General features: G+C 39.3%; 1 protein-coding gene across 5 annotated transcripts in view; it reads left to right on the forward strand.

Annotated features, from left to right (window-relative positions):
• The first annotated feature begins 3939 nt into the window (after positions 1-3939).
• SLC5A9 (solute carrier family 5 member 9) overlaps positions 3940-27109 on the forward strand; it is a 42814-nt gene continuing 19644 nt past the window's right edge. The window contains exons 1-6 of one of the 5 annotated variants that reach the window (XM_083359595.1): positions 3940-4203; positions 6527-6729; positions 10092-10163; positions 23221-23325; positions 26237-26401; positions 27003-27108. In XM_083359595.1, the coding sequence (XP_083215721.1) occupies positions 6601-6729; positions 10092-10163; positions 23221-23325; positions 26237-26401; positions 27003-27108 (577 nt within the window). In that variant the 5' untranslated portion in view covers positions 3940-4203; positions 6527-6600. Of the gene's footprint in view, positions 4204-6526; positions 6730-10091; positions 10164-23220; positions 23326-26236; positions 26402-27002; position 27109 lie in introns of those variants that run through there. The other 4 variants (XM_083359596.1, XM_083359598.1, XM_083359597.1 and 1 more) reach the window with 4 other exon arrangements.

Genomic DNA, 27109 nt, shown 5'->3' on the forward strand with positions numbered 1-27109 from the left:
AATCCCGAGTGCCGTGTAACAGAGTGAGCGCCTGTTACTCGTTCCAGCTTCTGCCAACCTAGCAGTTCTAAAGCACGTAAAAATGCAAGTAGAAAAATAGGAACCACTACGGTGGGAAGGTAACAGCATTCCATGCGCCTTTGGCGTCTAGTCATGCCGGCCACATGACCACGGAGACGTCCTAAGACAAGTGCTGGCTCTTCGGCTTTGAAACGGAGATGAGCACCAGCCCCTAGAGTTGGAAACGACTAGCACGCATGTGCGGGGGAACCTTTACCTTTTATAGAATTACTAATGGCTAAAGAGATGCTTCCCCACCCAAGACACACAACTTCTCTTGACATTCCTCTAAGTTTAGATAACTGAAGTATCTGCTTTGAGGCCTGGCAGTGTAGGCAAGAGAAGTAGGAAAGAGGAGTTGTTTAGCACAGTGGGTCAGTCCTGATTCTCCCATTGCCAAGAGTCCTGAAAGCCCTGAAAATCAGAGACTAGGTGGAGGGATAACCATAGTGGTCTCCAGGGACTAATAGGAGCCAAGCAGCCCCAAGGAACACTTAGATATGTAGTGCTATAGATTGTATGACCTAGTTTGTGCCAGAAATGCTTGAAAACACCACTTTAGAACTGGAACAGAAAAAAACAAGTTTATGCTACCTTCGTGATGCATCAGGGGCAATCTGAAGACGACATCATCCATTTATGTGTTCAAATACAATTGCCAATGTGTCTCCCTAACCCAGTTAATATTAGGATAAGTGTATTGCAGTGCTTCAGTAGAGTCAGGTAAGGATTCCTCAGAGTCTCAGTTGCTTATAAAAATATTCTTTTGGCTACCTTAAATCTTGATTCAGTTTTTCCATAACACTGAGAATACCTAAGAGATGTTTTGTATGGGAATTTCCATTTTAGTTTAGAAATGTACACTTTCTCTTGGGAGATTTTGTAGGGCACTGATGAAAATAGAATGTTATTCCATGCTTTATGAAACAGGCTTTAAGTACATCTTCCTACTTTGTATTATATTTCTGAATACTACAGTCAATACTGCTACTAATTTCATTTCCACCTGTGTGTATTGTATTTATACTCTACTAATAAAAGCTATTTGCTGACTGTAATACCAATTTCTGAAGTATTACACTTGAGCAGGGGTGTCAAACTGACGGACTGCAGGCCGGATGTGTCATGTGTAGTCCACGCCCACCCCAGGTAAAAAACATCATGATACATCAGGATATGTCATGTGATGCAATTGAGTTTGACACCCATGCCCTAGAGCAGTGATGGCGAACCTTTTAGGGACCGAGTGCCTTATCGCAAAGTGCCAGGCTGCATCAGCATTGTGGTGCCCTCAGGGAGGGTAGGGTGTGTGGCCCACTGGGTAGGTGTGGCTGCAGTGGTCACAGCAGACTGGGTGAGCATGGCTGGGGCCAGGACAGAGGAGCCAGTTTCTTGCCATCTCCGGGCCAACACCGCTTGCTCGCTCACTTCCTGCCCTGTCATTTCCAAACACCACGTGCTTGCTACTCTGGCAAACTCTGCTAGGGCAATGGCACACATGCCCCCAGATAGGCCTCTGAGTGCCGCCTCTAGCATGCATGCCATAGGTTTGTCACCACTGCACTAGAGTATCAAGTGTTCTTTTGGATTGCAGCAGTTAAGGCCTTATTGCTCAGTTTTTAAATTAATTTAAATAAGCAGCCTATAGCTTGCTCACAAGGGACGCGGTGGCTCAGTGGGTTAGGACGCTGAGCTTGTCGATCAGAAGGTCGGCAGTTTGGCGGGTCGAATCCCAAGTGCCGCGTAGCAGAGTGAGCGCCTGTTACTCGTCCCAGCTTCTGCCAACCTAGCAGTTCGAAAGCACGTAAAAATGCAAGTAGAAAAATAAGGACCACTACGGTGGGAAGGTAACAGCGTTCCGTGCACCTTTGGCATCTAGTCATGCCAGCCACATGACCACGGAGATGTCCTCGGACAAGCGCTGACTCTTCGGCTTTGAAACGGAGATGAGCACCGGCCCCTAGAGTCGGAAACGACTAGCACGCATGTGCTGGGGAACCTTTACCTTTACCTACTATAGCTTGCTCATCACTGTATAAATAGTATTGTATTGTTTTTCGTATTAAATGTACCAGAAGAAGAAAAAATATTGAAACAGTTGTTTTTCCCTCAATCTTTTATAGTTTTGTGTAAGCCAGATATTTATTGTCCTTTTCCACACAGCCTTCCATACTCAGAGATGGTCTGCTAGATTCCTGATTTTCAGTCCTTTAATTCTTACTTGTCAAATTTTTATTAATTTTTGTCAAAATATAAGATACAAAGAAAAATAAAAAGTAATGAAAACTCTAGGGGAAGGGAAAAGGAAAAAGAGAAAATGTGCAGTAGGAAGGGAAAAAAAAAGGTGCTGACTTCTCTTTGGCAAAGTAGAAGATAATAACATTAAAAAACTCAACTTTTTACTTTTATACAATAGTATATACTAGCCATTTCTATAACAACAAACCTTTCTAATCAACAAAAAAGTGTCAAAATTTCATTTTATTTTCTATCACAAGCACACAGTCCAGAAACTCAAACCTACTGTATAAACCTGCTCTGTATATGTGGATAATGCTAGAGTGCTGATTCTTTGTTTAAACAATTCTGTATATTTGCAATTTAATTTTTCTAAACAAAAGAAATTTATATCTATTTCCTCACTGGCAATAGAGAGAAAATTTTGTATAGGCTAGTGGTAGGTATTCCTGTCAAGCAATACCTAGCACTACAAAGACTCTTTTAAATTCTCCCAAGTTCTGTATGAATGCCAGAGTCATGAGTCATGATTGCTGTGATGTAAAAGTCTATCCTTTCCTTTTGGTATTGGATTAAAACTGGTATCGGTCTATAACTCATTTTTTTTCCTGAAGTTACTGATCCTTTATGTTAGTTATTTTAGTTTATCAGGGTTCTGTGTCATTAGTGTTACATGTACTGTATGGCCTTTCTCCTACAGTAGCTAGTAAAATAGCTTTACTACCACATTCTTCTCTTTATCAGCCACAAACATAAAGTCTTGCTTCCACTGCTATCTGCGTTGTAGACGCTTTGTGTTGAGGTAAAAGACTAGTAATGTGGGTACTAGTCCCTCCATGTTGTTTATTATCTCTTTTAAGCATGATTAGATCTTCTTAATCTCTCTCTCTCTCTCTCTCTCTCTTTCTCTCTCACTCTATTGCACAAATCATATGTTCTTGTTTATAACGAACAGAACAATTTAAGAATAAATGGCATTATTTTAGAGCGGTAGCGTAAGGTTACTGTTTTCTCCTTGCTCTTCAACAGATTGTGTGTTCTTCTTCATTTCTGTTCCCCTTTTCTAATGCTGGCCTTATTTCTGAACTATTGCGTTACAATCCTATTCTAGTAAAATGGACTATTACCAGTGCTTTTTTTGTAAAAGAAAAAGGTGCCGGAACTCACACATGTCATACAACCTACCTTGCCTAACCTACAAAGTTCCATCCAAAAAAGGTGCCGGAACTTCGTTCTGAGCGTTCTATGAGAAAAAAAGCCCTGACTATTACTCTAATAAATTCCAAAACACATGGAGAGCTGAATCAGGGGAGGGAACTTTGGAGAATACAATTGATAATAGAGTTGAGACAGAAATTTATTTCAGAAGTCTACCAAAAAAACAACAACCCCCTTCTCTAAGGGCCATTTGTGGCCCTGGTCTCCCATCTGCCAACACATACTACAAATGTCTTGAACGTGCTTTGAATTCTAAGTCCATCTCAATTATTTTGCATGTTTATGTAGAAACACATTTATATTGAATGTTTCCATTTTAAAGGTGCTCTCTTACTATTTTGAAATAAAATGCAGCCAGACAAAGCTGAAAGTTTTAGGTGGAGCACACTGACTGAAATGATCAATGGCCAGTTTTTCTGGGTGGGTGGTTTTGACAGAGGTTAGCACCGTATGATAAATAAGGCAAGCCAAAGCAAATGCCATTCAGCCAAGTATCAAGTTGTGAAACCCAGCTGAGAGAAGGAGGGTGTGCCAGGAAGGAGTGCACATAACCTTGAATGTAAAGGTGGATTCCCAGGCCAGTTTATTGCTTACTTTCACTCTGATATGAACCAAAATTGAGATGATGCAAGACAGACATAATACGGAGAAGAAAACAGCCAAGCAAAGGAAGGAAAAGAGATCAAGGTACTGTGCTACTCAGGTGATGATGGTGGTGGTGGTGGTGGTGATGAAGCAAGTGTCAGGATGAAAGGTTGGATTTTTCAATTTCTTAAAGAAAGCATACTGTTCTTATGCTTCTGTTGTGCTTAAGAATGGTATTTAAGTTTTTATCGTTGTAACAAACCGGTAGGGTCAGTTGCAAATGTTCCAGGATTGTAGTATACTTTACTTGATAGCATTATTTGTAGGATGATATAGAGATTTAGGGTCATTTCTATTATACAAAGAATGTGAAGATGAGTTAGATGGGTCTCTGTTGATCTTCTGTATCTCTAATGATGCATGTATTTGGAAGGGCAGAATGAGAAGATCACAAAAGAAAGAATAGTGTTCTAAATTTTTCTGTCATTTCTAGAATTAAATTAAATTCAGGAGTGTCTTCAGGATACCAGTAAACACCAAACACCAAGATGGCAACTGTGACTTCACCTGTATCTTATGTGTTGTTTTAATCATACTGTGGCAGCTGCCAACTTGACTTTTTTTGACCACACTGTGCAGAATGTTTTTTTGTGATTCAGATATTAAGAGGGGGTCTGAAAATCTGTATCTTTCTGCTCAATCTTTCCAAAGGTGAAAGACAAATAGAGGAGGGAACGGAATATATTTTTGTGTCTGACTTTGGAACTTCCGATAAGTTCTGCAGTGCCATTATTTACATGCTGAATCAATTTGATGATTTTTATATAGTGAAAGTGATAACATGGCTAAAAGAGACATTAAGACATTTCACTAAAAATCTGATAGATTGGGGGGAGGGAGGGAGGGAGGGAGGGAGGGAGGGAGGGAGAGAGAGAGAAAGATTAAACATTTGATTAATTTTCTTGTAATAAAAAAGTGGATAGTTGAATAATGACACGTATAAGCCAGTTTGATGCTAGGTAGGCTGTCAGGATGAGATCATTTTCAGCTTACTCACATTTATTTTTGCTGAATTTGTACATTGTCTCTTCCCTAACTGCCAGTTTTTCCCACAGCTGGTAATGTGCTTCTTTTATTGTGAACACTGTGAAAGATTAAATGGAAACAATCCCCAACACATCTCCAATAGCCATTAATTCTGGACACAGGAACACAAGAGAAAAACATGAATGTTTTACTGACCAGAGCAAAGTAATTCTGGCTGTATATTAAACTTTCTTTTCTCTGCTTTATGCCCACAAGATGGTGCTGTGTTAAAGCATACTGCTTTTTGTTGCACCATTGCTAAAAGGTTTCTTGAAATTGTTTTATCAGGATGGGAACATTATAACTTACTCCTCTAATATTTACTCACTACAAATTAAATCCCACTAAGTTCAATGAGACAATATAACTTTCTGAGTTCAAGAAGGCTGGGATAAATGGAAAGCAAAGTGACCATGCCAGCACAAATCTTTGGGAACAGCTGCCAAAATAATTGAGAAGTCTGGGGGCGGGGGAGGGGAAATTGAACTGTTTTAATGATTTGAAGAGAATTGCTTCATTTGCACCACTGTAGGATATGCACCTATTTGTATCCAAAGCAGTGTTTTGGGGGAGTTGCTGGTTCAGCTGCTGTATGAACCCAGAAATAAGCTTAAGGTGGTGCCCAAAGATGCACTGAGCACTCCAAAGTCTCCCTTCCATTTTGGATCTGACTGTTGCACATCACCAGGCTACTATACGTGACAAAGGATCTTCACAATCCCTTACATAGCTATCATCTTGAATGGCAGGCAGGGGATATTTTTCAGAATTTGAGAATAATTCATTTGTCAGCATTCTATCTATCTTCATTTCCAGTACAAACTGTGCAATTTTTCTTCATTGTTTTGAGTGGGCTAATCCTAACCCTGTAAAAAGGGATGTCTGGGGAAGCCAAAATAGAAAAAATACATTGTGGCTTAATTTCCTTGAATGAAGCAGGTTGATTTATTGGTTCATTTCAAATACTGAAGCATGTTTTGAATGGGTCTATTTCCGTGGTTGAGCCCCTCATTATTCCCCATTTAAACATTTCCAAATGTTAATTTCTCCAACATTGCTTTGGAAACTGAGGTTGTACAACTGCTAAAAACATATTAGAAATGCCAACGTATTATCACATAAGGCAAGATAGAGTTGTGGGCAATTTTCCTAGTTGTTTAAAAAAATATCTGCAATTAATCCACACATTACAGAAGTACCAGAAACATAACTCGTATCTGTATCATGGGCTCAGTAAAGCTGAAGGCTGTCAAATGCCCAGAAACTGGTATGTTTGGATAGATTTCCTAGTTGTTTCATTAACGCTTTTGCTTACTCAAATCTGTTAATATTTATTAAGGGAAAGTAATAAAGAAAAACGTGCCAAAGTCCAGTCTGAACTGTGGAGGCAACAGCCAACACTTTTCGACAATCATGAGCCAGACACCAGCCCCATCTAAGCCACTTGATGACAAGTCAGAAGAAAAGACTTTTGCGTTTGGAGTTCCTGACATTGTTGTTGTCGTCCTTTATTTCATCTTTGTCCTAGCTGTAGGAATATGGGTAAGTCCTCTGAATGGCCATTTTGGCAACAAGGGAAGTTCTGTTATCCTTTAGGTGGACAAAAGAGCCTTGGTGGAGCAGTGGGCTAATGCCTCCTTAAGTAACACCAGCTGCCTGCAATTAGTGCAGGTTCGAGTCCCACCAGGCTCAAGGTTGACTCAGCCTTCCATCCTTCCGAGGTAGGTAAAATGAGGACCCAGATTGTTGGGGGCAATAAGCTGACTTTGTAATAATGCCACTTGTGGGGGGGCGAAAGCCCTAATAAGCAGGCATACACATAGAATGAAGGCTATTGCTAAGCACATTGATTTGTGCTTCTTAGATTGTAAGCCACCCTGAGTCTTCAGAGAAGGGCGGGATATAAATGGGATTAAAAAAAATAATACAGTGGCCCTGCAGAAAGTCACAGCCTTCTTGTTCCTGATGTTTTTTGGTCCTGATAGCTGCATTAAGGTGGATGCCTTTCCCTTCCGAACACAAACCCTAGCTGGAAAGAAATCATTCTCTTTGCAGAAGGGAGGCTTTTTATTTATGTTATTTATCGCATAGACAACTGTTTAGTTTCACAGATGAATTTATACACCTTTCTCCTGATACCTCATATACGAAAGATAGCTGAATATTCTCCACAGCATTCCTTATTTTCACTGTTGCTCTAGAACAGGAGTGTCAAACTGCCGGCCTATGGGCCGGATGCATCATAGCAAAACCACACCCACCCCATTGCCAGCAATGGCAAAAAAAAAGTGACGATACGTTGCAACACGTCACTTGACATTGCAAGTTTGACACCCCTGCTCTAGAACCATATACAAGCAATCAAAATTGTAACTGCATGTTTCAGAACAGTTGCTGGCCCTGGATGAGACCAGTAGAAGTTGCCTTACACCAAATCAGCCCATTAATTCATTTAGCCTATTGCTGACAATGACTAACAATAGCTCCAAGGTGTTTGAGCAGGGGTAATAACAACAACAACAACAACAACAACAACAACAACAACAACAACAATAATAATAATAATAATAATAATAATAATAATAATAATAATAATAATAATAATAAAGTTGGAAGGGACCTTGGAGGTCATCTAATCCAACCCCCTGCTCAGGCAGGAAACCTTATACCATTTCTGACAAATGTCTGTCCGGTCTCTTCTTAAAAACTTCCATTGTTGGAGCATTCACAGCTTCTGGAGGCAGGTTGTTCCACTGGTTAATTGTTCTAACTGTCAGGAAGTTTCTCCTTAGTTCTAGGTTGCTTCTCTCCTTGATTAGTTTCCATCCGTTGCTTCTTGTCTTGCCTTTGGGCACTTTGGAAAATAGCTTGACTCCCTCCTCTTTGTGGCAGCCCCTGAGATATTGGAACACTGCTATCATGTCCCCCTCATTCTTGTCTTCATTAAACTAGACATATGCAATTCCAGCAGCCGTTCCTTATATGTTTTAGTCTCCAGTCCCCTTATCAACCCTTATATGGAAATGCTGGGCAATTGAACCTGAGAGCTTCTGCATGCAAAGAAGATATTCTGTCACTTAAAGACTGTCCTTGCCCTTTTCTGAATCCATCACTCCAACTTTCTGCCTTCAGAGTATCAGCAGCCATATCCATCTCTTTCATATCCAGCATCTGATAAATGCACACCTTCTTTCTGTAACTTTGCATTTAGTATACAAACTTTGAAGTGATAAAATCTATCACAGTCTGTCTACGCTAACGTATAGTAGTGAATTTATTAATTCCTTACATAATGAATGTATTGTGTGCCAGTCTTGAAGACAGTATCGCTCTCACGTTCACTGTATTCTGGGATAAAACCTTGAATGCCAGTGTCCATAGTAAGGAATAGGTACTGAAGCATGCCTACTTTGTGTTGCATACATTTGAGACTATATAAAAGACTCATAAATAAATCAATAGATCAAGGTTTAAGGAAAAAGGTGGAACACGTAAAACAAACACATGATTCTGTTCCATATATTTTCTTTGCACTTCTTCCTTGTAGAGAATTTCATCCAGAAATATTTTTCTATCCTTGTTTCTACTTGTGCTGCCAATACCTTTTGAAAAGCCTCTTTGTGGAAAAAAGGTAATTATACAGCAAGGGTTAAGCCTCCAAGCTGCATATGACACCCCCAACCCATTATTTTCAATATCCAGATCCCTTTGTCTTTAGTACCACAGTAAACTTAACAGGGATTTTAAAAAAGTAAAAATTCCAACTCCAAGGAGGATAAAGAGAAAAATCTCAATTGTGCCACTTCTGGAACATCACCTTAGCCAGAGAAATCTACAGTGAGATCAAAAGAGCTATGCAGTTGTAGTTGCACATAAAAAAGCAGTGTAGCTTTTATCCATAGTTTCATACACCATCTTGATCTCTTTGAGTCGCCCCCACCCACTGGTGCCTGAAATGTCTGTGGAGATTCTCAGGCATCCAGGTCATAGTTGTCCCAAAGATCCTTTTTCACAAGACAACTGGACTTCCTTGTTTTCCTTTGAAGATGTTTTGCTTCTCATCCAAAAAGCTTCTTCAGCTCCGAGCTGTCCCATCTATGTTTAAATGTAGCCCCAGTGCCAACCACCTTGGTCAGAGAGGCTCACAACTTAGACACTTTGGGGGATAGGGAAGGAGAAGGAATGGAATAAATCTCTTATTCTGTTAAATATTTCTTACTTTTTTAGAAGTAATTTTATTATAAGAAGATTTTATAAAGGTTTTTTAAAAATTCCAGAAACAAAGAAAAAGTTGGGAAAAAAGGTACAAAAAATTTCAAAAAAGGCGAAAGATAGCAGAAGAAAAAGAAAAATATCTAAAGGAATGAGTTCCAATCTTCTTTGCAGCAATTATAAACATAATTATCATATTCACTCACCCAAATCATATATTATATAGTTCCCTTCTTTAATGGTATGTGGGAATAACATTGGAAGACCAAGCAAAGAGATGCTGTCCAGGGAACAATCAGATAAGAGGGAGCAGAGCCCACAGCTGCATAGTAGGCAGAGCAAGAGACTCAGGATTGACCTTTAGGCTGAAAAAATGACCATCGTCTTTTCAGACTTGCAAGATCCTATTAATGTGGTTTTACAATAAAGTAGAATTAGATTATCTGGCCATGTTTTTCATCTGATCTATCTGTGAAGGCTGACACCTTCTTTCCTTAAGCAAACATTTTAATAAATAAATTCTAAAATCACCAGTTCATTTCTATCCATTTTGTAGCAAAAAGTCCATAAAGCATTTCAAAGCTTTTATAAAAGTAATTGTAATTCCCTCTTCCTTCACGGAATGTCATATCATTCAATTTTCTTAAAATCTAAGCCAGTATTTTCCTTATTTCAGTATTTTTTTTCTTTAGTCTTCTCTTCGGGCCAGTCGAGGAACAATTGGAGGCTATTTCTTGGCTGGAAGATCCATGACATGGTGGCCTGTGAGTATAAATACTTTATTAGTTCTACATATTTTTGAAAATATCAGAACTGTGATTCTAAGGCTACAGAAAAAAATAGATGCCCACCATTGAGACACAGTTGGCAGTTGAGACACAGAAAACTAATGCTAAACTGACCTCATGGTCATTTGGATTTTTGCAACCGGGATTCCATTCCATTCCATTCCATTCTTATATACTGCCTATCTTCCCAATAAAGTGACTCTTTGGCAGCTCTAATTCTAAGCACAAGAGGTGGAGACATGATAAAAAAAAACAGTCTTCCTTCATATAACTACCAGTATAGTTTTAAGTTTGTCTTATGCATCTAAATAGTAGTGGCAGTCAGTACAGGTAAACCCTAAAAGAAAACAGAACAACAAACTCAAACAGATTCACAGACTACCCATTTTTCAAAATTCAGTTTCTGTCTTTAGCATAAACTAGACAGCCCTGTGACCTCTTGGTCATCCTTTGAGAGATAAGTAGCGGAATCTGATATGACCAGAAAAAAACATTAAATTTCAGGCTGACCATATTTTCCCCCCAATATTGTATAGTTCCAGGATCATCTAAGAAGAGTATGTATCTTAAACAGAAAAATAATTGTAGTGGCAAGCAAAATTTAATAAGTTAATTTTTACTTACCTAAATAGATAAATAGAGTGACACACACGTGGGCAAAACAGCAGTGGGAGTGGGACCAACTTCTGACTTCTAGCTGACTTCTCCATTGTCTTTGCTTGCGGGAAGTTAGGAGGAAACAGTGGAAATCATGATCAGGTGACTATGGGGACATTGCAATACACACTGAAAGGAATGTGGTGTCTCTGGCAGCCTTGAGTACACTGTGCAAACAGCCAAATGTATTCCCCATTGTGTGCCTGCTTACTCTCTCGGCTGAACATTTCAAAGGGTGGTGGAGTAGAGTGGAGGAAAGCAAAGTACAGTCACAGTCATTTCCCACTGCTTCACTTAGCAAAGGAGTTGCTGGTCCCAATTGTCATTAAATGAGGCCTACTAGCATATGAAAATAATTTAATGAATACAACTTTAACTAAGAGTATTGCAGATAATAATAATAGAAAAACAAGGCCAGCAACAATGGGTAATACTATCTTGCTGCTAACGACCTCACCTTTAAGACAGAGACTGGCTTTGAGCTCTACAGAGACACCCCCCCTCCAAAGTAATTCACCCCAATCAACCTTCCATCATTTATAAAGGACTTGCTGATCAGCCAGACACTAACTGACCCTCTTTTGGTCCTCCCAGACATTTATTGACCCCTCGGATGATTCCACTGACCCTTGGGAATTGATATCAATCACTTTCATGGATCCTTTTTTTATTTTTATGCCCCTTTAATCCCTTTATTTGGGGTGGAGCCGAGCAACTGAATGGAGCTGAGCATTTACTGACTGGATGCCCTTCCTGGTGCCTATGTGGAGTTCACAGCAGATATTTTCTCTTTGCACCCTGATAGAGAGACATCTGCCGCTGCCTAGGATTGAATTCTCAACCTACCGAGTAGGAGGCAAGCATCTTCACCTGTAGGCCACTGTGCCACTTGGTGGGGAACTCTATGTTACACTAATTACTTTGGGGACCCTATGTTACACTAATTAAAAAGAAGAAGTAAAAAAAGAGGTAACTTAGATATTAGTAGCTATAGTATATATGCAGGTAAGGGACATTCTGCAAATCATAGCCTTGTTGCAATCTGGAATATGCAGTGGTGTTTATGTGGGTTTCATAAAGTGTAAAACATTAAGGTTTCAATCACACAGTTGTTGCCACCATCTTGACCTTCTATAATACTCTGTGAATACTTCTAGTGGCCAAATAATTAGTATGGTAAGCACTGGGAAGAGGGGGGAAATCAAATCCATTGCCATTCAGGTAGCATATTTAAAATGCAATAAGACCAAGGAAAGCAATGAAAAACTTTATCTCAAGCTGCATTATATTGTTGGCAGCCAAATGAGGATTTAAATAGCTAAACTTCATATTTGTACACAAAAGAATGTACAGTGCCACCTGGGGTTTATAAAGTATTATTGGCTCTTAAAATATGATCACCAAGGCTTTGAAAAAAGGATGGGGATAAGCGGAAACTTAGTAGAGCCACAAGGGAATAATGGAGATTTTCAAGATTTTTCTTTTAAAATAAAAATAAACATCCCTCAGGTTCAGAAGAGCTACTGTTCTCTTACCTGAAATGAGGGCAAAAATATATTTTCCCCACTATCTAATAACTTCTTCATTTATTGAACAACTTTATAAAGATTGTAGCTTTCTGTGCTAAACCACTTTGATTTAAATCTCTAAAATAATTCACTGCGAAGGCATAAACCTTTTGAAGGACACATTTTCTTTCGCACAAAAAGGTAATATAACAGTAATTTAAAGGCCTAGGGAAATAAGTGTCAGTGGGATAAATATATTTTTCACTCACCCTCACTCAAAAATACAATGCTATAGATCTTTTGAGTTTTTAACTGCAAGTTGAATATGGCCTTGAACTTCAACTTTGGGTTACATTAACTGAAAATTCTATAGACAATGTTTTCCCCATACCTTTAATAGATACATAAAAGGTAAAAGGTAAAGGTTCCCCCGCATGTGTGTGCTAGTCGTTTCCGACTCTAGGGGCCGGTGCTCATCTCCGTTTCAAAGCCGAAGAGCCAGCGCTTGTCCGAGGACGTCTCCGTGGTCATATGGCTGGCATGACTAGACGCCAAAGGCGCACGGAATGCTGTTACCTTCCCACCGTAGTGGTCCCTATTTTTCTACTTGCATTTTTATGTGCTTTCGAACTGCTAGGTTGGCAGAAGCTGGGACGAGTAACAGGCACTCACTCTGCTACGCGGCACTCTGGATTCGACCCGCCAAACTGCCGACCTTCTGATTGACAAGCTCAGCGTCCTAACTCACTGAGCCACCGCGTCCCTTAATAGATACATACACATAGATAAAGTTTTGATGTGCTTTGTGCTCCAGTGATATTTAAGCTCTCATTTATCTACAGTAATATTGTGGCAGATTTAAAAGGCTGACAGGAAGCCAACTGTGCCGAACAACTTCCTTGCTAAGTTAAATTTCTTGAGGGAAAAGGCAAATTTCATGAGAATAGAGTTCCAGAAGAGATATGTTGATTTGTTTTGGTGAAGACTTCATATTGACTTTTTACCCCCTCCCAACTAATTGAGCTCTGCCCTAAAGAAGACCAAGTGTTGCTTTGTGTTTCTAATTCTTAAAAAGAAAAAAACCCAACTATTCATTATGAAAGATTGATGAGATGCTATACCTCTAAGAAGCAAATTAAGTCATCTAATCTTTGACAGCCATATTTCTTTTCATTTGAACAAAGGACTGGACAGATAACCCTTGCAAGATTCTTTGTAAGCATCAGCATATAATCCATTTGTCCAAAATATCTGAACTTTCATTTTAAAACAACCTCAATCATACCAAGCAACTTCAAGTAGCTTTCAATACCTATGTATGCTTGCTTGCCTACGGACACCTATATCCCACCCAGCATACATACATACATACCTTGTATGGGGGCTACCACAAAGAAGAGGGAGTCAAGCTATTCTCCAAAGCACCTGAAAGTAGGACAAGAAGCAACGGATGGAAACTAGTCAAGGAGAGAAGCAACCTAGAACTAAGGAGAAACTTCCTGACAGTTAGAACAATTAACCAGTGGAACAACCTGCCTCCAGAGGTGGTGAATGCTCCAACACTGGAGGTTTTTAAGAAGAGACTGGACAGCCATTTGCCTGAAATGGTATAAGGTTTCCTGCCTGAGCAGGGGGTTGGACTAGATGACCTCCAAGGTCCCTTCCAACTTTATTATTATTATTATTATTATTATTATTATTATTATTATTATTATTATTAATAATAATAATAATAATAATAATAATAATAATAAGTCAACACAGTCCTAGGCTGCATCAACAGAGGAATAGTGTCAAGGTCACATGAAGTGTTAGTATCATTTTATACTGCTTTGGTAAGACTACACTTGGAATACTGTATCCAGTTTTGGTCACCATGATATAAAAAAGATGTTGAGACTCTAGAACAGACATGTCAAACTTGCGATATCACATGACGTCGCATAATGTATTGGGACAGTTTTGCCATTGCCGGCAATGGGGTGGGCACGGCTTCCGGATGATGCGTCCGGCCTGCGGGCCTGCAGTTTGACTCCCCTGCTCTAAAAAGAGTGCAGAGAAGATGATTAGGGAGCTGGAGGCTAAAACATATGATGAACAGTTGCAGGAATTGGGTATGTCTAGTCCAACAAAGAGAAGAACCAGGGGTGATATGATAACAGTCTTCCAGTACTTGAGGGGCTGTCATAGAGAAGAAAGGATCAACCTATTCTGCAAAGCACCTGATAGGCAGGACAAGAAGTAATGGGTGGAATATCATTAAAGAGAGATCCAACCTAGAAGTAAGAAGAAATTTCCTGACAGTGAGAACAATTAATCAGAGGAACAGCTTACCTCTGGAAATTTCGGGTGTTCCATCACTGGCTGACTGCCAGCTATCAGCAGTTTGGCAGTTCAATTCTCATTGGCTCAAGGTTGACTCAGTCTTCCATCCTTCCTAAGTTGGTAAAAATGAGGACCAAGATTGTTGGGGGCAATACTATTAAGAGACATCCTTCTGTACTGCTACTTAAACTAGGCACTTTATTACTTATTAAGGAAGCATTGTCTTTCACAGCAGAACAAACCATCAACCATCCTGATTAAATATTTGCCCAATGATTTATTTTCATTGAACAGGTACTGTAGCACTTCCAGATCCACAAACATTTTGGCTTGAAAAGTTCCTGCTTCTTATGGGACCACCCAGAAGTTTATGGAGCTAATCATCATGGTGGGCCTCTTGGGACACTGCTGAATAGGGCCAATGCTATATACAGAAATGGAGGCAGGAGCTTAGAGCAAGTTCCTTTCCCTCTCTGACCAGCTCTGGCTTATGAGGTTTGGTCTGACCTGGGTTTTGGGTAATACTGAAACCCTGCATTCATGTAGATTTGACAAATTCTCAAATGGCTTGAGCAGGACCAATTTCTCCTGTTCAGATCTTCAGTGACTTGAAAAGTATGTTCCCTGGTTTTCTTAATAGTCATGTGACTTGCCTTTTGTTTGTTTGAAAAATGGTAGTTTTACTGTCTCTGTTTCCAAATAATTACTCAGCATGTTTGCTTTCAATATATTTGTGCCATCTTTGTCCCAGTGTTATTTAATGATGCTTAAGGTAAAGGTAAAGGTTCCCCCACACATGCATGTTAGTCGTTTCCAACTCTAGGGGCCAGTGCTCATCTCCGTTTCAAAGCCGAAGAGCCAGCACTTGTCCAAGGACATTTCCGTGGTCATGTGGCCGGCATGACTAGACACCAAAGGCGCACGGAACGCTGTTACCTTCCCACCGTAGTGGTCCCTATTTTTCTACTTGCATTTTTACATGCTTTCAAACTGCTAGGTTGGCAGAAGCTGGGATGAGCAACAGGCGCTCACTCTGTTATGCGGCACTCGGGATTCGACCCGCCAAACTGCCGACCTTCTGATCGACAAGCTCAGTGTCCTAGCCCACTGAGCCACCGCTGACGCTTAGTTATTGTTAAATGTTTGATAGCGCCAGACTTTATATATTCTATATTTAGGAGGCCAACCAGGTTTAAAGTATGTATAGCTAGCAGGAGAGAAGAAATTCAGTATGGTAGACATGACCATATGATTGAAGATTCATCCCTTTTTAAAGTGTGCTACAAAATGGTAAAAGAGATAGGGCTTCTATTATACAGTCAAGCCTACCCTATGGACATTTTTAATCACTCTCCCCTCCCCCAGATACCCCAAAATTGTTTTAATATTTGAATCATAAATCTGATGAATGGGGTGCCTTATTGACAGAAGTCTTGAAAGTCATCTCTGTTTGGCCAGGGGTGCTACCTGGAAGCATTTGATAGGCTCTAATCAATTTTCAAATGCCCATGATAGCTGCTTGAACTGGCATTACAGATTTCCATGCTGATTTCAGCTTTCTAAATCAATAGTTTCCAAAGTGGGGTGGTACAATTATTTATTTTATTGATTGATTAAATTTATGTGCATGGTCCAGGAATGCAGGAAGAAAATGTTAGAATCTTCTATTTCCATTTAATGTTTATATTTTAAAAAGTAGGAAATTAAGCTGCATTAATACTGTAGTGAACTGAATATATTATACGTATATATATATCTATATCTATATAAGGGACGTGGTGGCTCAGTGGGCTAGGATGCTGAGCTTGTCAATCAGAAGGTCGGCAGTTTGGCGGGTCAAATCCTGAGTGCCGTGTAACAGAGTGAGCACCTGTTACTCGTCCCAGCTTCTGCCAACCTAGCAGTTCGAAAGCACATAAAAATGCAAGTAGAAAAATAGGGACCACTATGGTGGGAAGGTAACAGCGTTACGTGCGCCTTTGGCATCTAGTCATGCCGGCCACATGACCACAGAGATGTCCTCGGACAAGCACTGGCTCTTTGGCTTTGAAACGGAGATGAGCACCAGCCCCTAGAGTTGGAAATGACTAGCACGCATGTGCGGGGGAATCTTTACCTTTATATATATATAAATAAGAGCACATGCATTTGGGATTCTCTCTCTCTCTCTCTCTCTCTCTCTCTCTCTCTCTCTCTCTCTCTCTCTCTCCCTTTTTTTTTTTTACTGATGACGTTGATAAACCCAGAAAGTTTGGAGACCAGTGACTTAGACTAAATAAAATCTTTAGGATTATATATAAGAATGTCCGAGAATTGCTTTTGTAGGTTCTGCTGGGAATAGATAGAATAAATCAAGCCCAACAGATCAATAGCAGTACTAAATGCTATGCACAAGCCAAGTTCAGTGGGCATTTGTCTTTGCCTTCAAACTCCTTATAGGCAGCAGGCAGAGAATCCACCAGCATTTTAAAATGTAATGAAATGATGAGATGGTTCTTGTGCTGGAACAAACCAGGAAGTGCTGTAATTAAAGGAAGCCCTCTTGGAAAAAATGTCATGCTGCTTCCAATGTTTGGGGCATTTTAGCAGTTAAAGAAAGGGAAAAAGAAAATCCATCACCAAACCAGTTTGTGCATTATATATATATATATATATATATATATATATATATATATATATATATATATATATATATATATATATATATATATATATATATATATATATATATATATATATATATATATATCGTAGAACTAAAGGTGTAGGCGCAACGTTTCGACGAAATCCCATCCGTCATCATCAGGCTAGTGGTTTCTGCTTCCTTCTTCCACTAGCCTGATGATGACGGATGGGATTTCGTCGAAACGTTGCGCCTACACCTTTAGTTCTACGCGGGGAAAAACCCGAAAAACCAAGGATCCACATACAGGCACCCGCGAAAACCTCAGAAAACAAATATATATATATATATACAGTCATGGCCGAAATTGTTGGCACCCCAGAAATTTTTCCAGAAAATCAAGTATTTCTCACAGAAAGGTATTGCAGGAACACATGTTTTGCTATACACAGGTTTATTCCCTTTGTGTGTATTGGAACACAACAAAAAAGGGAGGAGAAAAAGCAAATTGGACATAATGTGAAACAAAACTCCAAAAATGGGCCGGACAAAATTATTGGCACCCTTTCAAAATTGTGGGTAAACAAGATTGTTTCAAGCATGTGATGCTCCTTTAAACTCACCTGGGGCAAGTAACAGGTGTGGGCAATATAAAAATCACACCTGAAAGCAGATAAAAAGGAGAGAAGTTCACTTTGTCTTTGCATTGTGTGTCTGTGTGTGCCATGCTAAGCATGGACAACAGAAAGAGGAGAAGAGAACTGTCTGAGGACTTGAGAACCAAAACTGTGGACAAATATCAACAATCTCAAGGTTACAAGTCCATCTCCAGAGATCTAGATTTGCCTTTGTCCACAGTACGCAACATTATCAAGAAGTTTGCAACCCATTGATAAGATTGAGCATAAAGGAAGGGTTGTGTTTCAACAGGACCTTATCAAGGACGCATTTGTGGATTTTTATTCTAAATTATATGCTAAGGAGAAAATTAATGAAAAAGATATTGATATATATTTGGAGAATGCTAGCATCCCGGTTCTTACGCAAGTACAAAAAGAGGGGATTAACCAATTGATTACAGAAGAAGAAATTTTTACAGCAATTAAGGAACTGAAGGTGGATAAAGCACCAGGTACGGATGGTTTGACTGCGGCCTATTATAAAAATTTGCAATTAGAGATGATAAAACCGTTAAAGGAACTGTTCCAGACAATCCAGAGGGGGGGAAAGTTGCCACCGTCTTGGAGAACAGCTTTTATTTCCCTGATTCCGAAGGAAGACCAAGATGCTACTCAAGTTAAAAATTACAGACCGATATCGCTTTTAAATACAGATTACAAGATATTTGCTAAGGTTTTGGCTAATAGACTGATGAGGGTTCTGCAACAGGTGATTCATGGGGACCAAACGGGGTTTATTAGTGGTAGGCAAATGAAAAATAATGTGAGGCATATAGTTGATGTGTTAGAGTTTTTTGAAAGGAACAACCAGATCTCTGCGGTGCTAATTTTTCTAGATGCTGAAAAAGCTTTTGATCAATTGAATTGGCAATTTTTGTTGAAAGTTTTAGACAAAATGGATTTTGGGGAAAATTTTTTGCAACCGATTAGGGCATTATATCAAAAACAAACTGCCCGAATTATAGTTAATAATAGCCTGACAGAGGCATGTAATATCGAGAAGGGCACAAGGCAAGGGTGTCCGTTATCGCCCTTGTTATTTGTGTTAACATTAGAGATATTATTGGTTAAAATACGGAATTCGGAAAAAATTAAGGGGATACAAATTAGAGATCAGGATTATAGATTGAGAGCATTCGCAGATGATCTGGTTGTTACAGTCACCCAGCCAGAGAACTCTGTTGTGGACCTGATGGAGATAATAACACAATATGGGAAGGTTTCTGGATTCAAAGTTAATATACAGAAAACCAAAATTTTGGCCAGAAATATGACAGTTTCGCAAAAGGCTCTCTTAGAAGGATTAACTGGATTTGAGATTGTTAAAAGGGTTAAATATTTGGGGGTCCTTTTGTCGCCCTCTAATACAAAGTTATATAAAAATAATTATGAAAAACTATGGGGGAAAATTCAAAAAGAACTGGAGAGTTGGGAAAAATTGCAATTGTCTTTGTTGGGACGGATTGCAGCAGTGAAAATGAATGTCCTGCCTAAATTTTTATTTCTATTTCAAATGATACCTATTCTTAAGAAAGACTCTAATTTGGAGGAATGGCAGCGAGGTATCAATAAATTTGTGTGGGCAGGGAAAAAGCCACGAGTTAAACTTAAGATTATGCAGGATACTCGTGAGAGAGGTGGCCTTAAAATGCCCAATTTTAAACTATATTATGAAGCTGCTGCATTAGTAGGAATAAGTGATTGGATTAATTTGACACAAGAGAGATTATTAAATCTTGAGGGCCATGATTTGTTGTTTGGCTGGCATGCATATTTGTTGTATGATAAGAAGGTAGACAATGTGTTTAGAGTGCATATTTTAAGACAGGCATTGCTGAGAGTTTGGAAGAAGTATAGACATAAGTTAGATTGCAAGATACCACTGTGGGCAATTCCAAAACATGCAATAGAAAATATACATGCTGGTTTCAAACATGATGTGACTACGTACAAGGAGATCCTAAGTTTGGAAAGAAATGTCTGGTGTTTGAAATCATATAGCCTCTTGCGAGAAGAGAAGGTTGTTCAAAATTGGTTTCAATATACTCAGTTACGGGCCAGGTGGAAAGAAGACCAGAAAAATGGTTTTACAATGACTGATGAAAATTTGATAAAGCAAATTAGAAATCAGGGTCCAGCACATATCAAATGGATATATCTTGCATTGATAGAGATTGACTCAGAAACAGAGCTTGTTAAGGATTGTATGATAAAATGGGCCCAAAACATCCAAGAAGTTATCACAATGGATACGTGGGAAAAGATTTGGGTGAGGAACGTAAAATTTACACAAGCTCAAAATCTAAGAGAGAATTTTTACAAAATGTTTTACAGATGGCATTTAGATCCTAAGAAGCTTGCAAGTATGTATCCAAATTATCAGCCTAAATGTTGGAGGTGCGGGGATGAAGATGAAACATATTTTCACATATGGTGGACATGTAAAAAGGTTAAGGCTTTTTGGATAAAAGTCTGGTGGAACATGCAGAAGATCTTTAAACAGAGGATAAAGTTTTGTCCGCAACTTTTTTTGTTGGGAATAATTACAGATGCTACAGTTGTGGACACCAAGCTGATGTTGCATTTAATTACGGCAGCAAGACTTTTGATAGGTCAGTATTGGAAGAAAGAGGAACTGCCGACCATAGAAGAGTGGACTTTAAAGGTTTCCGACCTGGCTGAGATGGCGAAGATTTCGGCCTATTTGAAAGATCACTCGCAAGAACGCTATATTATGGAATGGAGAAAATGGATTGAGTTTATCCAGAACAAGTATAGGGTTAAGAAGTTTTATGTAGCATTTGAATAAGTCTTCTTTCTTTTTTTTCTTTTTTATTTTAGTTTCTTTATATATATTTAATATTACTAAGGCTTGTTTTATCCTATATAAGCTAGAGAGTGACGGATTTTAGAGTTTATAGTTGTTAGTATATGATTGTTTATGATTGCTTTTTATATATATACCTTGTATTTAGCTCTGGGAAGTCGGGGGGGAGGGGGGGAGGGGGGAGAGGTAGGGGGGGAGAAGGGAGGGGGAGGGGGTTTTTAAAGGAAAATTGTATGTTAAAACTTTTCAATAAAAAAAAAGAAGTTTGCAACCCATGGCACTGTAGCGAATCTCTCTGGTCGTGGACAGAAGAAAAAAATTGATGAAAGGTTGCAACGCAGGATAGTCCGCATGGTGGATAAGCAGCCCCAAACAAGTTCCAAAGGAATTCAAGCTGTCCTGCAGGCTCAGGGTGCATCAGTGTCAGTGCAAACTATCCGTCGACATTTAAATGAAATGGAACGCTATGGCAGGAGACCCAGGAGGACCCCACTGCTGACACAGAGACATAAAATGCAAGATTACAGTTTGCCAAAATGTACTTGAGTAAGCCAAAATCCTTCTGGGAAAACGTCTTGTGGACAGATGAGACCAAGATAGAGCTTTTTGGTAAAGCACATCATTCTACTGTTTACCGAAAACAAAATGAGGCCTACAAAGAAAAGAACACAGTACCTACAGTGAAATATGGTGGAGGTTCAACGATGTTTTGGGGTTGTTTTGCTGCCTCTGGCACTGGGTGCCTTGAATGTGTGCAAGGCATCATGAAATCTGAGGATTACCAAAGGATTTTGGGTCACACTGTAGAGGCCAGTGTCAGAAAGCTGGGTTTGCGTCCGAGATCTTGGGTCTTCCAGCAGGACAATGACCCTAAACATACGTCAAAAAGCACCCAGAAATGGATGGCAAGGAAGCGCTGGAGAGTTCTGAAGTGGCCAGCAATGAGTCCAGATCTGAATCCCATTGAACACCTGTGAAAGATCTTAAAATTGCTGTTGGGAAAAGGCACCCTTCCAGTAAGAGAGACCTGGAGCAGTTTGCAAAGGAAGAGTGGTCCAAAATTGCGGGTGAGAGGTGTAAGAAGCTTATTGATGGTTATAGGAAGCGACTGATTTCAGTTATTTTTTCCAAAGGGTGTGCAACCAAATATTAAGTTAAGGGTGCCAATAATTTTGTCCGACCCATTTTTGGAGTTTTGTTTGACATTATGTCCAATTTGCTTTTTCTCCTCCCTTTTTTGTTACCCGCGTAGAACTAAAGGTGTAGGGGCGACATTTCGACGGAATCCCATCCGTCATCATCAGGCTGGTGGCTTCTTCTTCTTCTTCTTCTTCTTCTTCTTCTTCTTCTTCTTCTTCTTCTTCTTCTTCTTCTTCTTCTTCTTCTTCTTCTTCTTCTTGAACATGGGTTTTCCAGGTTCTCTTCCAATCACTGACCTCTATTGCTCTTCCTTGTAAAAAGCACAATAAAAGATAATACCTTCTTTCAATTAAACTTGGTTCATGGTAACTATCTGGATGTATCCATGAATAATAAGGAGCGACGTTTTACCACGCTTGGTGGATTTATAAAAAAGCAAAATAATAATAATTTGGACTCAGCTATAGACACTAACTCTGAAGATTTTAAAGATTAACTGAAACCAGAGGTGTTTCTTTAGGGGATTGATTGATAGTTGAAAAAAAAAAAGTTATGGAACTTTTGATTATATATGCATGATAATTACAGAGAGATTATTATACGCAGAAAGATGGAAAGGCTTGACAGGACCCAGGAATGTTTGGTGAAGTTGATGGAACTTGCTAAGATGATCAAATTGACATCTTTGATCAGAAAAAAAGACATTGATGCAGGCTGGAAACTCTTTATAGACTTTTTGCATCAAAAAGAAAAAAATAAACTCATGATATATGGTTTTGATGCCTATAATAAGTATAGATTATAGAAAAAATGAGTCATGCTATAACTATAGTATAAGAGGGTCATTTACCCTTATAACTGCTGTAAAAGAAAATCAAAAATTACTTCCTAATATTTCCATTTTTTTCTCCTGCACTATTATCTTTGTCCTTTTTTCTTTCTTTACTTCTTTCTTTTCTTTATTCTAAATATTAGTTTCTCTTAATTTTTATTTCTCTTATTAAAATCTTAATAAAGTTATTTTTAAAAAGAATGTTACAGAGCTGGCTCTGATTAGATCATTTTAACCCAGATTTAAAATGAATCACTACAGAATTATATTTCAGTAGACCGTAGATTGGCAAGATTCAGTACAAAAGAGGGCATTCAGATTTTCTTTTAAGACAGACAAAGTCCACCATCAGATGAACAGTACTGGATATTTTCACTGTTTGTTCACTGCTGCATGCATGCTCATTTTGCCTAGCTAATCCTTGGGCATTTTATGTTTCAGATCGGCGCCTCTTTGATGTCAAGCAATGTGGGGAGTGGCCTATTTATTGGTCTAGCAGGCACTGGAGCTGCAGGAGGACTGGCAGTTGGGGGCTTTGAGTGGAATGTGAGATGACTTTGGTTTTTACGAACGGGCAGTTTGGGGGACTCCTATGTGGGTTTGTAATAGTGGTGAATATCTGTAGCTCAGGTGTAGGATGAGGGTGAAGGTTCGTTCTCCGAGCTTGTGGGTTGGTTTCCGAACGTTTCATTACCAGGCTAGGTAACATCTTCAGCGGAGTTTAGGGGATGTCAGTGTCCTTCTGTTCATAAGGGTTTCATGTGGTCAGTAGGTCTTGTGATGGTGAGGTCACATCAGACAAGGATCCCATCAGGTCGGAGTCTTGTGATGGGTCTTCTGATGAGTCAGGTGTGTGGGTGTGTCAAGTGAGGAATTGTCTAGAACCAAAGAGAGGAATTATCCAGAATCAAAGACAAGATATGGAAGGATGAAAGAAACAATGCAATTTACAAAATCAACCGTAATGATTGCAAACAATTCTATGTAGGACAAACATCACATCAATTAAAAACCAGGATCCATGAACACCGGTTAGCACCACAATCCCAAATCCTTCATCTGTACCCACACCAACACCAAACAACACCAGTTTGATTGGAGCAACACAAATATCATTGGCCAGGCTACCACCTGCCATGCTCATGCATGGCATACTCACCTACAACCAGCCTACAAACCCTTCCGAACCCAAATCAACCACACACCCAGCCAGCCCTATCCTCAACCAACCCATGCAAGCACCCCCCCACAACCAACACTTCACCTCCCAATGACCTTCACCTGATGTAATCCATCACAAGACCCACCCCAAGACTCTCACTGGTGACTCACACCTGACCCATCACAACACCCACCACAAGACCCTCACTTAATACACCCACACTTGACTCATCACAAGACCCTTACCTGATGAGAATCTCACCTCTTGTGACCTCACCATCACAAGACCTACTGAGACACAAAGCGCTTATAAACAGAAGAACATTGACACTGACATCCCCTAAACTCTGCTGAAAACATTACCTAGCCTGGTAATGAAACATTTGAAAACCAACCCACAAGCTCAGAGAACAAACCTTCACTCTCACTCCTATGTGGGTTTGGTCAAATTACTGAGTTGCTAAGCAACACAGTTGTACGATGCAATGTGACCACACCAAATTACAGTTCCAGCAGTCCCAATTGCTGTTTTTAGGCAACCTCTGACCAATTACAGCATACGATGGTCACAGGATCACCATTTGAGATCCCCTGTTCTGCTTGTTAGAAACTGGCAGTGAAGGTTGCAAATGGTAATAACATGATTACAGGATGTTATAATGTTGTAAATGCAAGCCACCTGCCAAGTATGTACATTGTGATCACCTGAGCAAGGGAATGTAACAACAGCTGCAACTACAAGGACCTATCATAAGTACCACTGTTCAATGCCATTATAACTCTGGATGGTCTCTGAGTGAGTGAATATTAAACAAGGACTACATGTACTATAGTTTCACTGTCCATTTCAGAAAGTGTATGTGCTAATGTTTAGAAACAGTACAATATAATCCCTTGTGTAATGTTGCACAATATGTACAAAGGACGCAGAGCTTCCAGTGTAATAACACAATTAATGTAATTGAATGGAGAAGTAATGTCATCTATGGATTATTAACTTTACCAGATTGATATGACCTGATCCATTCATTGTGGCATAGTTCTTAAATATTCTAACGATTTCTTTTGTACATTGCAAATGTTGTTTAATTTTAATCAATTCCATGTGATTATAATGATTATATGGTCTCTGTGGTAGCTAAGGAAAGAATTGACCCCATTGAGTTGAAAAGAATTTACTGAGTATTCAAGAAAAGGGTTAATTCTAAAGAAAAGGCAGGTTTCCCCTGAATAGCCAGAAGTGAATTCTTCTCAAACTGGCATTTTAAAACATACTGAACATAAATTCATGACAAATTCAAGTTAAATTGTGTTGCCCCAGCATAGAACTCCCTACAAGATTGTGACCCTTGACCCCTGCCTTTGTAGTAACCCAAGTAGACTTAAAAGCCAACTTTGTCTTAGAATTATTTGAAGGGCAAGGTTGTTCCATGCTTTGAGTAACGGACATTGCTTGCAGTTACAATACTTCACTCATTGCACAGTCCTGAGGGATATATGAACTTCTCAGCTGCCAAAAAAAACTGGAGCTCAGCTGTCTCTAAGATGAATTATTTCTCTTGGTGCTAAAGGTCACCCAATAATACATTTCCTCATTCAGTAAAGGCCACACTTACTAGAGCAGCGAAGAACCAAGGCTGGAGTCCAGTAACTTATATGGTAATGAATGAAAAAGGGATCTCCAGAAGTCAACACAGTTCTGAGCTTAGCAATAAAATGGAAGACATTGTAATCTTCTGGGGTATTTTTCAACTTCCACAATCTATCTTACTGTCCTGGGATTTTCTGAGGCTCTTTTACTCAAGAATTGGTCTGATTCTCAAAGATGAGCAAAGTTTTCAAGGCATTGTTACCTGCTTTTGTGGTGTTAAGACTAATAGTATAAGCCGCTAAGTTCAGTGTTAAAGCCTCATCCCTTTATCTTTATCTTGAAATCCTGACAGAAGTAAATTAAAAGTTCAGAAGAAGTTGTGCCTAAAAATCAACAGAAAAAAAGGAGGAAGAATGATTTAATGCAAGTGAAGATGTGATTTTAAAAGTGTGAGCAAGATCATTCATTTTGATGTTAGATTTCCTGAGACACTGTCCATCCACTTAATTAAGATCTTTTGACCTAGCCTCGGTGTTTTTTATGTTGCAGAAGATGGGCTATTCATTCAAGAAATAATTTCTCTCATCTACCTACTGTCATTTATATTATTTGTTTTCATAACTTTTCTCTTGCCATTTTCTAGCAATAAATAATTGTATACACTGTGCATATGCTGTGTCTTTTTGTTGTTGTTGTTCCTGATAGGCCACCTGGGCATTGATAGTCCTTGGTTGGATATTTGTACCAGTTTACATCTCTTCTGGAGTCATTACCATGCCAGAATATATGAAGAAAAGATTTGGAGGACAAAGGATTCAAATCTACCTATCTGTATTATCGCTCATTTTGTATATATTCACCAAAATATCAGTATGTATCCAAGAGAAAATCATAGCCTTGGGATATATGGTTTACTGAGTGCTCAATAACAGAGTTGGAAGGGGCCCTGGAGGTCTTCTAGTACAACTCCCTTCTCAGGCAGGAAACCCTATGCCATTTCCAACGAATAGTTGTCCAGACTCTTCTTAAAAACCTCCAGTGTTGAAGCACCCACAGCTTCTGGAGGCAAGTTATTCCACTGACTGATTGTTCTGACTGTCAGGAAATTTCTCCTTAGTTCTAGGTTGCTTCTCTCCTTGATTAGTTTCATCCATTACATTCCATCCATTGTCCTGTTTTCTGGTACTTTGGAGAATAGGTTGACTTCCTCTTCCTTGTGGCAGCCCCTTAGAAGACCTCCAAGGTCCCTCCCAACTCTGTTATTCTGTTATTTGTATCAATGATGGGTCCAACAGCAAACAGATGCCATCCATATTCCAGTATCAAAAGTGACACTTTTTCTAGTTTTGGCACCTGCTTTACTTGCAAGAGTCAAGCTATAATAACTGAGCACAATTAACATCTCTCTCTCTGTGTCTCTGTCTCTGTCTCTCTGTCTCTCTCTCCCTCTTTCTCCCTCCATTTGCTTCAGACAGATATTTTTTCTGGTGCACTTTTTATCCAAGTGTCCCTAGGCTGGAATCTCTATCTCTCTACTGTGATCTTGTTAGTAGTGACAGCTATCTACACCATAGCAGG

This window comes from Vipera ursinii, assembly GCF_947247035.1.
Source record: "Vipera ursinii genome assembly, chromosome: 3".
In the NCBI taxonomy this organism is placed as follows: Eukaryota; Metazoa; Chordata; class Lepidosauria; order Squamata; family Viperidae; genus Vipera; species Vipera ursinii.